General features: G+C 31.0%; 1 protein-coding gene and 1 long non-coding RNA gene across 2 annotated transcripts; one reads left to right on the top strand and one right to left on the bottom strand.

The window, feature by feature from the left end:
- Window positions 1–10398: 10398 nt before the first annotated feature.
- On the bottom strand, window positions 10399–12899 carry LOC121124227 (uncharacterized). Its single transcript, XM_040719379.2, has 3 exons — window positions 12133–12899; window positions 11486–11783; window positions 10399–11416 (listed from the first exon to the last, which is right to left on the bottom strand). Exons 1-3 carry the CDS (start codon window positions 12416–12418, stop codon window positions 11254–11256), a joined length of 747 nt encoding a protein of 248 aa, XP_040575313.1. The 5' UTR covers window positions 12419–12899; the 3' UTR covers window positions 10399–11253.
- Window positions 12900–13031: 132 nt separating this feature from the next.
- Window positions 13032–15182, top strand: LOC139906307 (uncharacterized). The gene is made up of 2 exons (XR_011781744.1): window positions 13032–13279; window positions 14680–15182. It is a non-coding gene; the product is annotated as an uncharacterized lncRNA (long non-coding RNA).
- Window positions 15183–15525: the final 343 nt, after the last annotated feature.

Below are 15525 nucleotides of genomic sequence, written 5' to 3'. Positions count from 1 at the left end.
TAAAAAATATATGGTCAGTTATACGCTGAATGCTAAAGAGTTGATGGTGAAAAGTGTTTATATACCTTTATGCAATACAAAATTACTAAAAGCATTGTTTAAAAAGAAGTCTTTGGTATAAGTTTGCAATTTTTAATAATTTTTTTTAGAATGATACATCAACTTTTTTTTACTTTCTATATAGCAATTATAAATTTTTAATGCTTGCTTTATTTAAACTTGGGCATCATTATTAATAAATATAAAACAAATAAAACATTTCAAATTGAATACACGATGAAGAAGGGTAAGAAAGAGGTTGAGAGCCTTTGAGTTATATTTTAACAAATAACTCCAAGCAATACCAGGTACTCACATTAGTAGTTAATAGATCTAATTTTTCCCAGATAGGTGAAAATCATATTTATAAAAACTATAATAAAAAGAGTACCGAAAAATATATTGTTAAATACTGTTCAAGATAGGCTGTATATGATGTCAATGCTGCCTTGTCTGGCAAAACAATATAGCAGGTGAAATTTAAAAAAAAAAATTTTGAGCGTTTTTTCACTTTATTTTAACAATTAAATTAATATGGTTAGGATTATCCGATTTAGATGTTTCCAAACAGTTTTCTGGCTAATTTTCAGTTCCTGGAATCTTGAATAAGTGCTCATCATATGCTACTCCAACACGACGATTTCTATTATTATAGAAGTACATATTACCAGAACGGAAATGTTGGAACCAGTATTGGGCCACTAAACAACACAATTTTTCTCTGCCTTTTCACCTTGGTCGTAGTGATACTGAAGAATGTCTTATTTTACGATGTAACACACACAGAAATATAGATCACTAAAGGCACGAAGCCAAAAACGCGCAAAACTTTTTACTGAAACTAATAACCAACTTTTTTAGAGCCAAAAACGTGGGTGTAAGAATTATAATTTAGTCTTTATTTTTGATGGTTTAAAAGTTAAATTGTATTTATTCTTTTAGCGAAAGGTTCCAGGATGGCTCAGGTGTTGCAGTGTTGTTTACAATTTTAGTTTTTATTTAAATACTTGTAAGAAAAGTAAATACTAATTATATCCATTGTTTCACAATTCCAAAAATATTTAATTTATGCCAAAAATGGAAAATTTTAAGAAACATTGTTTGGCCAGACTTTCGGAAAAAAGTAATAACTCATTTTTTGTAATCTAAACTAAAATGGACATTTTTATCCTAAAGCAATGATATTATGAACCTTAAAAATTATAATGAACTGACCCTTTCAAGGTATAATAGTCTTTCAGGAGAGGAGTAAATAAGTTAAAATCCTTCAAAAATCCCAAGCCAACTAAATATTTGAAACGATTGTAATTTTTTACTATACATTTCATGAAAAATCAGCTCAAATCTCAACTCCACACCAAATTCTTTAACAAAAACATTATATCAAACAATCATATAATGAAATAATAGTTTGTTGGTTTTTTTTTGTATAGTAACCAATTGAAAACTATTTATCTAAGTAGAGGGGAATTATACCAATCTCATATTTTTTTATTCTTAATTTGAAAATAAAAGATAAATCAGCTAAATTTTAAATAACAATTAATAGCTATAATAATGATAGTTTAAAGAGATGGAAGTATATTTATTTATTTTCTGTATAGAGGAACAAATAGAAAAAAAGGCTAAAATATTTTATTTAATAATTGAACTTAAAAAGGAGCTAAACAATTGACATATTTGAAAAAATAATATTTCTTGGGTTTTTTTACAGACAAACTAAGGAATATATCTGTTCAAATTCATCAGGTAAAATCCCTACTCTTAAAGAATCCCACAAAAGCAACCATCCATTTGAAGGGATAACAGTTTTTTGTGCGTATATTTTTTTAAAGGAAGAACTAGTTATAAATAGGGTTATGCCCTTTCAACATACCCTTATTCTATAATACCTTATATTTTTGTGGGCCCCAAAAACGTTTTTTTTTTTTTTTTTTTTTAAAGGTTTGGAATTTACTTCAAAATTCATTGACTTTGTAGGTAGCGTATGATTCTAAGTCTAAGAAGAAGAGTCCATCACAGGTTAAATATACTTCTAAAGAACCTATTTTTTTGTTGTTGTTGTTGTTATGGTTGGTTGAGCTGTTCCTTGTTACCCTATTATTAGTATTGTATTGGGGATATATCAGGACTATATATACATTTAAAAAAAATATGTTTTACTCATTTTAAATACTATTGAGTATGTAACACGTAAAAATAGATTCATTTTTTATTATTGTCATTGTGATGTAAAAAAACAACAATTATTTGGTTTTTATTTTTACCACCTGTGGGCATTTAAATCAGCTGTCCCTCAACTGCGTATTTTTAAATGAATAATATAAACAGGGTGGGGAGTTTAAATCCAGAACAAGTTTGGATCTAAATATTTTGACAAACCTGAAATTTATGTTTATAAAAATGTACAAATCAGATTCAAGTAACTAAAACTTAAAATAAAAAATTCCTCCGAATACGAGTACCGTGAGGCATTTTTGGTTGCTTCCGTGCCGAGCCCAAAGTTGCAAATAACTCAATAAATAATTATTCTAAAGACTTTAAATTGTTGTTAAAAGATTTGGTGTCATGCTAAAATTTTAAAATGGTAGGGTTTGTCCAAATCGGCTAAATGAAAACAGATTTATTCACAAAAAACCAAAAAATTTAAGAGTCAGTCGACAAAACTATATTAAAAAGAATACAAAATCATTGAGATGTTCTTTAATTGCGAACACAGTGGGCCGTTATTGTGTGCCTCCGTGCTGAGGGCATACCCAAGGACACAAATAACTCCATATATAATTATACTAGTTAGCTTAAATTTATATCAACAGATCTGGTGTTATGTTAAAATTTTAAATTGAAGCAGTGTGATCAAATCTGTTAATTAGAACTGGATTTATTCCACAAAACTACCATTTTTAAGACTTGTATGTTTCGGACAAAGAAAATGTGGAATCTTAGCTACCCAGATCTGAACCCTTTGGACTACTACTTGGCAAGAGAGTCCAATAAACGTGCATATAATACTGTTGATTCCTTGCAGCTTCCATTCTCGAGGTTTCATTATAATGAAACAGTCATGTAAGAGCGGAAGATTTGTGTATTCCTAAATATATTTTGGGAAAATAATTGTAATTTATACTATCCTTAAATTTTCTGGATTGAAGGGTCCCACCCTGTTTGTAGTTATGATATTTATGTAAAAAAATATATAATATAGATTCCAAAAACGTAAATAACATTTACGTTTTATTTAAATACATACATTAAATAAAAAAACAACGCTTTCACCAGGATTCACACAGACCTGTGTACGTATTTCCACATAATATAAACACAACAAAAATAGCCTCTAAGGAAATAACTGTACTATTACGAGGATAAAAGTTGCATTTGGGTACAACAATGTAGTGTAGATTGTCGTTGGGTGCTTCAGAGAACCAGTTATTCTTCCTTTTTTAAATCACTATAACAAAAACAACAAAAAAACGATAATAAAATTACTTAAACAACTTATTTATTGATGATTTAATAAGGAAACAGTCTTCAGAAGAATTACCTTAATCTCTGTGTACTTCTTTAACGTAATAGGTACGATATATATATCTTTGGTAGTGTTATGTAAGTCCTTATTACAGACTGCAGTCCCGTCATGTTTAGTGTCGGTTTGGCCCAGTTTAGTGCTGTATATCAGTCCTAAAACTTATAAAGTTTAGTCCTAAATAACGTCACTCAAATTTATTGGGTATTTTTTTAATCAGTTCTAGAACGGACAGTCCAAAAGACAGTCAGTCCTCAAGCTCGTCTGTAAGGGGTAAGACTAGCTTGGATTGAGGATTTGTTTTCCTAAAAAATTAATTTTTTCAGAAAAGCTATGGATTGGTAAAAATTTTTGTGAACAGTAGTGGATTTTTATAACTTTATTTTTAATTAAAAGCTATGGATTTTGAATTAATTCTTCAAAAAATGGAACTTTTTGTGAACAGCTGTAGATTTCTGAAAAAATTTCCCCAATAAATTTAGTTCTTCTAGAATAGCAACGGATTTTTTTGAATTTTTTCCCTAAAAATGTAATATTGGAATTTTTTTAATATCAGATTTTTTCAAAAAACTCCAAAACCCAAGCCTCCTCCCAAAATATATATATTATTTATCATCCTGCGGATGCCCCTGGTCCTTCGGAATGTCGTTACAAAAACTGATTAAAAAGAAAAGAAACTGAACTGTACAGGACCCTATAAATTAGAACAGAAATAACATTAATCTTAGGCTTGGAGCAAAAGTGTTTGTCAAAAATGATAGTATTTAACTACCATGAATATATTTTCATATTGCATACCAATTATAATTTTCCATTTTAGACAAATCCTTGTAAGGACGTATTCAACAACTTAATTGCCTTATGTACAATACGACGTGCAAGAGGTGTCACGTCGCGAAGCTTCAGCAGACTCATTTACGTCCGTAAAAACTATACTTACGTCAACTTGACTCTTGGAATTAAGTGTACCCACGATTACTCTTTCCTTATATCTTCCATACTCATACATTTGTGGATAATAGAACCTACTCTGCCAATATTTCTGGGTGCAACTGTACAGTAGTCGATGCTGTGTAGTAATGTCAGAAATAGTGCAATTTCTGACAAATTAAAATAATTTATTTTGTTTATTTAAATCAATTATTATCATCATACATCATATGAAGAAGCTTTTAAATTGATTACGCTTACCAATTGTAAACCCCAATACGCGTATAAATGTTTATCTAGAATAAGTTTCGTAATGTAACGCCTCTTCTTACGACTTATTATAAACTCTCCATAATGCATAAATATCTGGATTTTATAAACTTCAAAACTCTTGTACTATATTGTTAACACAATAACAATGATTTTTCTCAAACTTCAGCCTGGATTACAAAGGTTTTCCCAAGCAGAGGTTTTGTTTCGAATACCCCACTATTTCTGTAGATGTCACTTTTGAAGATTTAATTGGTTTACATTTACAAACAGGTACAAACTGCGCCATTAATAAAAATGGAACGATACACGCTTCAATTATTAAAATTCACTGTAAAAATAAAACATTTTTGGGTCATCATGAAGCACCTTTTTGGACCTTAATATAGAAATTGGTGGAAAAATTCGAGCTCTTGGGACAAGTTAGTGATGTGAAGAATAAAACACGTGCACATCGCCCAAGAAAAACTGAGAATATTGCTGCTGTAGCCCAAAGTGTTGAAGAAACCCCAGGTTTGTCCATTCCTCGTCGTTCTTTGGAATTGGGCATTCCACAAGGGTCATTACACGGTATTTTGCATAAAGACTTGGATTTTAAGGCTTATAATGTTTAGTTAACACAATAACTCAAGCCGGTTGATCATCAACAACTTCGTGTCTTATCAAAGTTTCCGTACCGTTTTATCTCTCAAAGAGGCGATTCCAATTGGCCATCGGGATCTTATGGTTTAACACCTTGCAACTTCTTCCTTTAGGGGCACGTGGAAGAAAAAATCTACGCCAGCAGCACAGTGACGATTCAAGACCCCAAAGATAGAATTCGTGAAGCTATTGAGGGTAAACAACAGTCACTTTGCACTTTGGTGATGGAAAATTTTATAAAAAGGATACCGTCCTGAAAACGTACATGTAGCGGCCATTTGGCTGATATTGTTTCCATTATTAATGGTATATCTTTTTCTTTACATTGAAATAAACTTCCGATCATTTGTCTCAAAAAATTCCATTTTTATTTGAATATCAAAATAAAACATGTCATTGGAAAACTCTTTCGTTGCAATCTTCGAATTTGAATTTTGTTATTTTAAATTTTTTATTAACCCTTTGGTGAACCTGCAAATTGCACTTAAATTAGTCAAAATGGATCGTCATAATAAAATAATGATAACTTGACGGATTTTATTTGAAAGGTCATGTCGGAGCCAATATTAGTCACTCAAATCAAATCAAGATATTTAACAGTAGTTGACACTCTTGATTATTTCTACTACTCTCAGAAATGTTAATAGTAAGCCCTTACTGGACTCAAATATGCCTTTGAAATATTGGACTGTACGTACTTATGAAGTAAAAAACAAATTTTCTCATGAACTAATGTTCCTAGGTACGCGCCTTGGTCGTCCCTAGAGAAGGAAATATACATTACGTAACTTTATGGAATTTAATGAAGATATCTAGCTTTGATGGAGTCAATCTAGTATTATAATGTTTACTTATACTTAATCAGTGCAACTCCATCTGACTAATTAAAGGAACATTTAAAAAAATGAGATTTTCTCATTTTCTTCATTTTTGTCCAAGATTGTTTTTATGTTGACGTACTGCAAATGTTATCTTGCTTTATAATTGCATTAGTTTTAATATTCTATGTTTGGTAAGTCACAGTCGTATCACTTCAAGTCCGACTTGAGTCTGTGTACTTTATTCCAAGTAGAGTCTAAATCTTTTAACTTCGAGTTTGAGTCGAATCAGATGTCCTAGGTTAATGAGGCCTTTGACTCTGTTTTTCGGAAGATTTCTTCTCAAGAATCATAGAACAAAGATTCAACATCTAATTATGTCATGTATATATTGATAAAAATGAAGGTTTTGAAATTTGGGAACCATTTTGTTCATTAGTTTACTTGGTGGGATTATATTCATTAAAAAGTATATATAGTTACACCATTTATATTGTATTTCCGTCTAAACTTTAAAAAGGATTAAATAATATCACTTCTGGACAATATATTTTGCCAAAACTTTCCACAAATAACCGCCAAATATATGTAAGAAAATAATAAGTTTCTTTCCTCGGATGAAGTAAGAAAAGTATTTGCGAAAGGGTTCGAATCTCCCAATCCTCCTTTTTTGTTTTCTTTTCTTTGGCAAGAGCAACTTTTAACGGATTTTTTTTTAACTTTTGTTTTTGTTGTTGCTTTGAATGTGATGGATTTTCAACAAAAAAAAGGCGTTGTAGAAAATTTAATTTTAAAGGCGACAATTGTTATAAATACCTGAAGATAAAGATGTATATTGTATATACATATATACAACCAGTTTTTCATTCTCTTTTTCTGATCATCAAAAAGGTAATATTGAAGTCTGTATTTGTGATAAGACTCGGTTTGATATTTTTTCAGTTAGATCTTAAGGGACGACCTCTATAACCATTTTTTATGTCTAAAATGTAATAATACTATTCTTTAATGGGTTTTAGACTAAATATGTAGACCATTGACAATGTATTTGTTCAGCTCACATTCTGGAAAAACTCTAAACAACCCATGACGTCATTTATTCAATGTTTCCTCATTCAATAATCGACAGTCATCGACTTTCAACATTCGGTTCAGTACATAGTTTTAGATGAAAAGGAGCCTTTTCGTATGAATTGGTAGAGAGAAATTGAATTACATCGGTCCAAACGAAAATTATAGGGGTCTTGATGTACGGGCTCGTAATTTCCGCAACGAATCGCAACACTAGTAGGAGAGAAAGTTTTGGAGTTTTTTGGTTTTTTTTTAGAAACCAAATAAGATAAAATGTGACTGTGATTGCAGTGGTATATACAAGCAAACCTGTTATATAAGTTGCAATCAAAAAATGATGCATGGAAACCATGACAAATTTACAATACAATGAAAAGGATAATACAAAACAAAATATAATGAATATTTCAGATATGGTTGTGATAATAGTGTAATTTTATATTCAGTGGCACTTTAGATAGTTCATCTGAACACAATTCCATCACTATAATATATAGTATATAAATAAGTGTTTTTTAAAGATTGACTAAGAGTCGGTAATGATTAGTTTTATAAAAAAAGTGCGGTTTGGATGTAAAATATATAAAACTCGGTCTGAAATGACAAAATCGATTAATAGTTTGTAATTAAAATAATTTAAACACTCTGTTATCATGTTTGGTATCAAATCTAAGAGTTTGATTTTAAACATCATGACCAGGCTTTAAAAAAATGAAAAAGTACAAGATTTATATTTTAAGGCCCCGAATACATACATATATATGATTGTTTGGTGGCCATTTATTTTTTGCATACATGTTTATATTTTATATATTTGAACATACACATACTTAGAATTGCATAAAATGACCTGCCGGTATGTAAAAATATAAAAATGCTCAAAAAATGAACCGGACAATACAGCGGTTTGATTTTTTTTTTCCAATTTCGATTACAGGTTGGTCGAAAAAGTGATGCATGGTATAAAATTTATGGTTTAGGATGTTACACTCGGAGCAGTTTCGCCCTGGGGCATTTCGCCCTCATACATATATTATAGTATATGTATCTTCTACATATACTATAAGATTTTAAATTAGTCAATTTGAATATTTTTTTAAATTGAACATATCAAATGGTTCGAATTCATTATAATAAGAAACAAACATTATTTCATATTAATTACTCAAATGTCATAATTTCATAATTAATTACGAAGGACTTCTAATTGAAGCAAAGGAAGACCTTCCCAGGGCAGAACTTCTTATGGCGAACCTGCACAAGGTGTAACTTTCGGTCACGGAAATTGATCTATGCAAAATTATCTTACCCTACGTAGTCATTTTAAGGTCGCACGTCTCGATCATATTATAAGAATAGTTTATATTATAATATTATAAGAATTATAGTTATTTTGCATAAAATAATTATGATACACATTGATTTTATCTATAAAAAGTGATAAAAAAGTATTTTTGAATCTTGTCTTATGGAGCAAATAAAAAGAAAAAAAGTTAGAAAATTTGATGATCTGCGTATAGCGTGCATCATTTTTTTACATTTTCAGTAAATAAAGATACAAATTTTCGTTGCTTATTCTTTCTTTTTAGTCTATAGGTAGCTTTAGAAATATACTTTTTATATTTTTTTTATAAGTTAAAATAATATCTATAATTAATAATAAATGTAAAATAAGGAATAATTATGAATGTCAATCTTTATTGACAATGTAAATAACTTTTGTCTCCTTTCAAGCTTGAAGCTACCTAAAAATGATATCGTAGGGCTATGAAATTTTGCATAGGATATTTCTTTACCAAATCCCAACTATTCTGGAATAGATTTAACGGAAATTTAAAAAAATTAGGAAACAAACCGACCTAATGGACACAATAACGATTTTTCGAAATTTTTAAGGAGAGCAGCTTAGCTGTCATAACGTTAGTAGTAATCACAAACCCCAGTCCATATTTAGCTATAATATAGGGATAATGACTCCCACGTTGATCCTCAATTCTACTGTAAATCCTCAAATTAAGGAATTTGTCAAAAATTACCGTTGTCTAAAAAAAAAACTTTAAGGAATAAACAATTGGAAATTTCTTAAGGAATTCTTGTCTTTCAGAAGGGGTCTAAATTATTTAACAGGAAATTTTGTATCCCATTTTACAACCCCCTATCCTTCCAAATATAATTCTACAGATGAAACAGAGCTCCGTTTTAAGTTATCCACGAACTTTTATTTAGTCTTTGGTAGGACTTTCTCATTCAGAAGTTCAATTTATGCATCCGCATTGAGTTGCTCCTTCCTCTTAACCTAAATGGGAGGGTAGACTCCGCCAACATTGTCTGGATGTTTGGATGTGATGTAGCAACTGTTTTGCTTATTCATTGGAATAAACAGTGAATTTTTTGTTGCCCTTCAGAGCTTCTTTGCTCCTTCCAACCATCTCAGCTTGCACTGTTCAGAGATAAGAAGTCTTGTTGTCCTCCTTTGTGATTTTGCAACATTATCATTCCGGATAGAAAATAATAAAATATGTGCCACTAGATAAGATAAGACCCTCTACATATATATTGGTTATATATAGTTATTATTTAAGTAGGGCAGAGGCAATAATCAATGTAAGTATATCCAACAAGTATATGATATAAAGATTGAAAAAATCATGTAGGTTCACAAAGTGAAATGAGTTTCACTTCGTATTAGAGAAGGAAGGAAAAGAATACAAATCGGCTAAGTGAAAAACACAAAGGGGAAAGAGATTGAGGGTTATTCACCTCAAAATTATTATTATTATTATTACTACTTTAATAGCCATAGTAGTTTGTAGTTGTAAATTCCTTTAGTATGTTTTAATTAATTATTAACGAAATAAAGAATAAATCGTTATTAATTGCGTCATGAAGAACAAATGTTTTTTTTTATAAATAACATATACTTGTAATATTCTGTAAATGAACGATCTTGTCATCTTGTAGTATTTAAACATCCTTTGGACTTTGAAAAAACAAAAACATATGCTACCAAGGATGATTGCATCATGCAATTCATATAAATATGTATATATAATAATCAGCATACCAGAACCCATAACACACTATGAAGACAATCCATCAAACTTTGTGTATAAATATTTATTTGATATTTTTAATCATTTTTGCTATAGATATAAAAAATATATAATATACAAGGGTATACATATATATATTTCAGTATATATATATATAAGTAAAAGTACCGTCAATTAACAAATTAAACATGAGAGAGTGAGAAAAAAGTGTGAAAGTTTCCACAAATGAGTTGTGTTTGGACGGAGGGAAAAAAATAGTTCTTTAAAAAAAAATATTTCCCTTGGAGTTGTTGTCTTATTTATAAAATTATTATTATTTAAAAAATCTACTTAGTTAAAAAAAAAAAAAGAAGAAGAAATCACAGTGGTAGCCAAAAAAAAAAAAAAAAAACACAAGAAATAACCTAGGAGCTGTCAAAAAAAAAAAAAAAAAATAAAAATAATCAAAGAAGTTATTAAAAAAGATACACCTAAGTTTTTCTGGGTTTTTTTTAAATAGCTTTTTTCGTTTATGAATGGCAGTAAATATAGCCAAAGAATATGACCTAGATGAAATAGTGTGTATGTATATAAGTGCATATATAAATATATATACATGGGAAGGTTTAAATTTATCTAAAAGGGAGGGGCTTTTATTAAAGAAAAGTCAATTAACTAAATGTACTTTCGTACAGGAGGAAAAACTTTAGTTTTCTTTACTCATGATAAGATGTGGCTAATATTTTTTTTTTTTGGCACGGGGAGATATATGGTCTATATATGTATATATAAATAGTATATTTAAAAAAAATTGTTTGTCTAAATTTTGGTAAAGAAGGAAGATTCAAACTGGAGTGGAGAGGATATTGAATAAATAAAGGGATATGGAAAAGTTTTCCATTTTACTTCGTATCCACCCATCCTCCTAAGGTGATAGATGAAAGTCATAATACTTTGACAACCTTTGCCAGAGTCTCAGAATTCCAAGATTGATTCTTTGAGGCTCATGACAGTTAGAAAAACCAGTTGGAATAGGAGCACAAGTATGGCTCTTGTTTAACAATATTTGTTTATAGGGTTCATCTTTCCTATAAGAGGGATGGAGATTATTGTTAAAATTTGTTAAAAATGAGATAGCAAAATAAGGATGGACTTACTCCTGTGGTGAGGTGAGAAGAAGATATAGAATATCACTAAGAGGACGATATTTGATTGGTCTTGAGATTATGGAGCAAATGAACTCTAGTTTGCAGGGGTGGGAAAGAGGCCCGAGTCCAATGTAAGAGAGGATGTCATCTATGGAAGACGTCTGAGGAAGAGGATGTGAAGAGATTGAAAATAAAGGGGGGGTTGATGACGGTTTTGGAGATCCTTGTTTAAAGTCCCTCCCAAGGAGGAAAGGATTGTCCTTCAGAGAGGAGAGAATAACTTTCAACGGAATAGAAACTAGTAGCTCTGGAAAAGGATATGAGAAAAGAAAAAAAATAGTAGAAAATGAATATTATATATATCTATGTGGAGATTGCATAAATTTTTTTGTTTTTGGTTTTTGTACATTCCTTTTATTATTATTTTGCATGTGATAAATTTCTTAATGATGACGTTATTAAGGAAGCAGCAATACATAAGTATATATTATAATGTATACTTATATAAGTATACATTATTCTTGACCTAGTTATTTTTTAAAGGAGAAGAAGTTATCCTTCAGTTAAATTGTCATGAATGCAGATTTGGAAGCAAAAAAAAAGAACAAAACCCAGAAAGTTAAATAATGGACTGAGAGCAATCCATCCCAACTTACCACCAGAGATCAAATCTTTCCTTCCCATGCTCTTCGATTCACTCGACTTTTTCTGTGCATCGAACTCAAAGGATCCAGTCTCATGGGTGCTCTCATCATATACGGAATGAAGGATTGAGGAGAAGGAGGGTAGGAGGTCTGGGTGGTTTGGCTTTGGATAGAATGGAAGAGTTGTCTCCTCGGTGGCCTGGACATTCTCTCCTCCAACAAAATTGTATGAGATTGCATGGTGAAATATGAGCATCAAATAGATCAAAACCTCGTTGATTAGGTACTTTTTGCACATGTCTTTAGTAGAGTCCAGTTGGGTCCAATGGGCAATATGAAGAGCAGCGATGATGCATGTTGAATGGATGGATTGTGGTTACTTCTTTCAGATAAATTAGCAAACAAAATGGCTTTTTTTTTTTAAATGCAAGTGGAGTTGTTTTAGTAGAGACCAGTGGGATCCAATTTATTCATCATTTTGACAGTTTATTTAATAATTTGTAAATTGTTATGGGGGGAAAATTTGGCCGGAAGAATTATCCTCTCTCTTTTTTTTTTTTTTAAATTTTGAAAGAAATGAATTCAAAGAGTCGTATCCAATTGAAGAAATTTCGATACCCGTGACCAATAAATCTTTCTTTATAAGATGAAAAAAGAGAAGAGGATATTGCCTGAGTTTACGGACGAATGGATTTCGAAAAACTGACTATTCTCCGTACAAAACTTCGGAGTATTTTATAATAATCTGAGCCCTCCTTCTCTCATTCTACGGCCGGCAAAATGGAAGGGGAAAAGTCATTTTTCCTATTACGAGTAGTACTACAACTACAACTACTACTACTACTACTTAGAGTAAGAGAGCAAAGAAAAAAAATTGTGCTCTCTCTCGCTCCCTCGCTCGCTCCTTCACATAGTAATAGTCGGATGTATGTAGTAGTCAAAGTCGTATTCATAGTGTATGTTGCAGTATGAGAAGCTGGCTCAATACACTCCTGTTTTTGCTGTTGTATTGTATGATTGTAAGTGAGGGAGAAGGGATTGACGGCGTTCAAGTCACTTAATACAGCCCGGAATTTGTCATTATAAAAAAATGGTTTAAGGGAGAGGATTATGTAATTAAAAAGACGTTTTTGAGTGATGATGATAAGTTACAATAAAGGTAATAATTGACTTTCAAAAGGGCTTCTTCTTCTTCTTCTCTTCTCTCTTGCCCTCCCTCAAGACCTTTCTTTTTCAGCTCTCCTCCACTTTTTGTCAATTCCTTCCCTTCTGTCATCTTCAGATTCCCTTTTCATAACTTTTTGTTATTATTCATAAGCACCTGTCTACCCAAGTAAAAGCAACTATAATTTTCATAATATATATTAAATGAGGGGTTCAATGAACCCTTCTTCTTTAACAACAGCTGAAAATAAAGAAGTGTAGTAGTTGTGTGGATATTTTTGACTGTTGTGAGTGTGTATGAGGCGTGCCCTGAGTTATTTAGTTAGTTTTTTATGCATGAATAATATATATATACAAATCTTATATTTTTGTACTCTTATGTATGAAGGAGATTTCTCCTCTTTTGTTGTTGTCTTACCTTCCGCATAGCAACATGCCCTGTTTATATATATATATATGTATACCTAAACATAAATTTCCTCTCCCCATTGTGACAATCTCAGCAAAAAGAAAAAAAGAAATTAAAGTATCTATGTACAGAATGTTCAATAATAAAAAGCAAAAAAAAAATTTCACTTTTTTTGCAAAAGTATATATATTATATTTTAATGGTTTTCACATCAAGGAAATAGCAACTGATGTGATTTGGTTTTTTATAACTATGACTCATTTTATAACCATAGATAATAGATAGTATGATCAAACCTCCTTTCTGGGCCTCAAATCTATTTATACCATATTAATTAGTGTTGAAACCTCGGGATTTCCTTCTAGGTATAACAACTTAGACTGATATTTATATGCCTATCGCGAGTTTCAGATTATGGAAAGAAATTCTGCCGTTTTCAAACTAGACAAACGATATTTGATCTTTATCAGACTGTTTAGCTAACATCGAAATCAAATAATTTTCCTTTTGACATCATAATAGCTCATTAAAAACTCTGTCAACTGAGGCACAAATTTTATACTATTTGATGTATCAAGACTAATTTTTTATGGCACAGATTTTGTTCTTATTTTCTGACTGGATTACAACACTAAAAGGATGTACCGTAACTATGCCGGAACGACGTTTCGGTCCCCAACTGATATTAATGTACATTTTATTCTACTACAACTTCAGAAATACGACTATATTTTAAATTCATAGACTAGATTACTAAGGGGTCTAATTAGATTATATACGTTGGAGAAAAACAATTTCGTATTTCCCGGCACTTTTTTTCAACTAAGTATATCTTGTTCATTATTGGACCATACGATACCGTGTTGTAAAGGTGTGAGTGTTTACTACAAATATTTTTTAACAGTATGGCGGGTTCAGTCGTGAATTATCATGCGTAGAGTGTGGAGGTCTGCAAGGAAAAAAATCCCCTAATTTTACATTTTTAGTACCTGACAGAGGAAAATAATGCGTCGAAAGCGACCAAGAAATTTTACAATGTACGCAGGGATAACAGTCTTTTGGTTTGTGTTGGTTTCCGCTCAATTGTGCCCTTTACTCTGAACAACTCGAACTTTTGAAGCTGCCAATGGAACAAAAGCGGCCAGTATTGATAAATAGGTGATAACAAGGCATCATCAAGACAACTCCTGGCCGTACAAATCTTTGATGGCGCACCACAAGCTTCGGAAACTTGGATGATGGGAAGTTCTTATAAATCTACCCTACAGTCTGGACCTGGCAATAAGTGAGAACCACCTGTTCAACGTGATTGGGGGTACAAGTTTGACTCAATAGAGGCCTGTGAAAATTGGTTGTCGGAGTTTTTTTGCTCTTCGAAAAGACATTATCAAGTTGAATTCTCGTTGGCAACAAATTATTGAACGTGCATAGCACTCGGATGATTGTAACACTTATTATAAAGTATTGAAATAAATCTATAAATACGAAATTACTTTTTTCCCAACCTATTATTTAATATCATGATCGTTTATTTTTCGTAAAGAATTTCAAATTTAGTTCTTGTACAAAATTTAAAAAAAGTGCTAAACGATGTCAAGAATAGCTGAATAAAAATATCAAGCCACTAAACATCGAACCTAGTCACGGCTCTGTCTTATTCTGGGATTTAGAGTTTGCCTTCTCAGATCCTGGAATGTAAACCAAATTATCGTAACTCAAATATTTACTTTATATAATAATATGGGTATGAATAAAGGTGTTTTCAAAGATTTTTACAATAAAATGAATTTCATAAAGTCATTTCAAAAGTCTGTATTTGTCTATTTTTATGT

Source organism: Lepeophtheirus salmonis, chromosome 9, assembly GCF_016086655.4.
Source record: "Lepeophtheirus salmonis chromosome 9, UVic_Lsal_1.4, whole genome shotgun sequence".
NCBI lineage: Eukaryota > Metazoa > Arthropoda > Copepoda > Siphonostomatoida > Caligidae > Lepeophtheirus > Lepeophtheirus salmonis.
The sequence above is the reverse complement of the archived record's forward strand: the minus strand, read 5'-3'. Positions and strand labels throughout refer to the sequence as shown.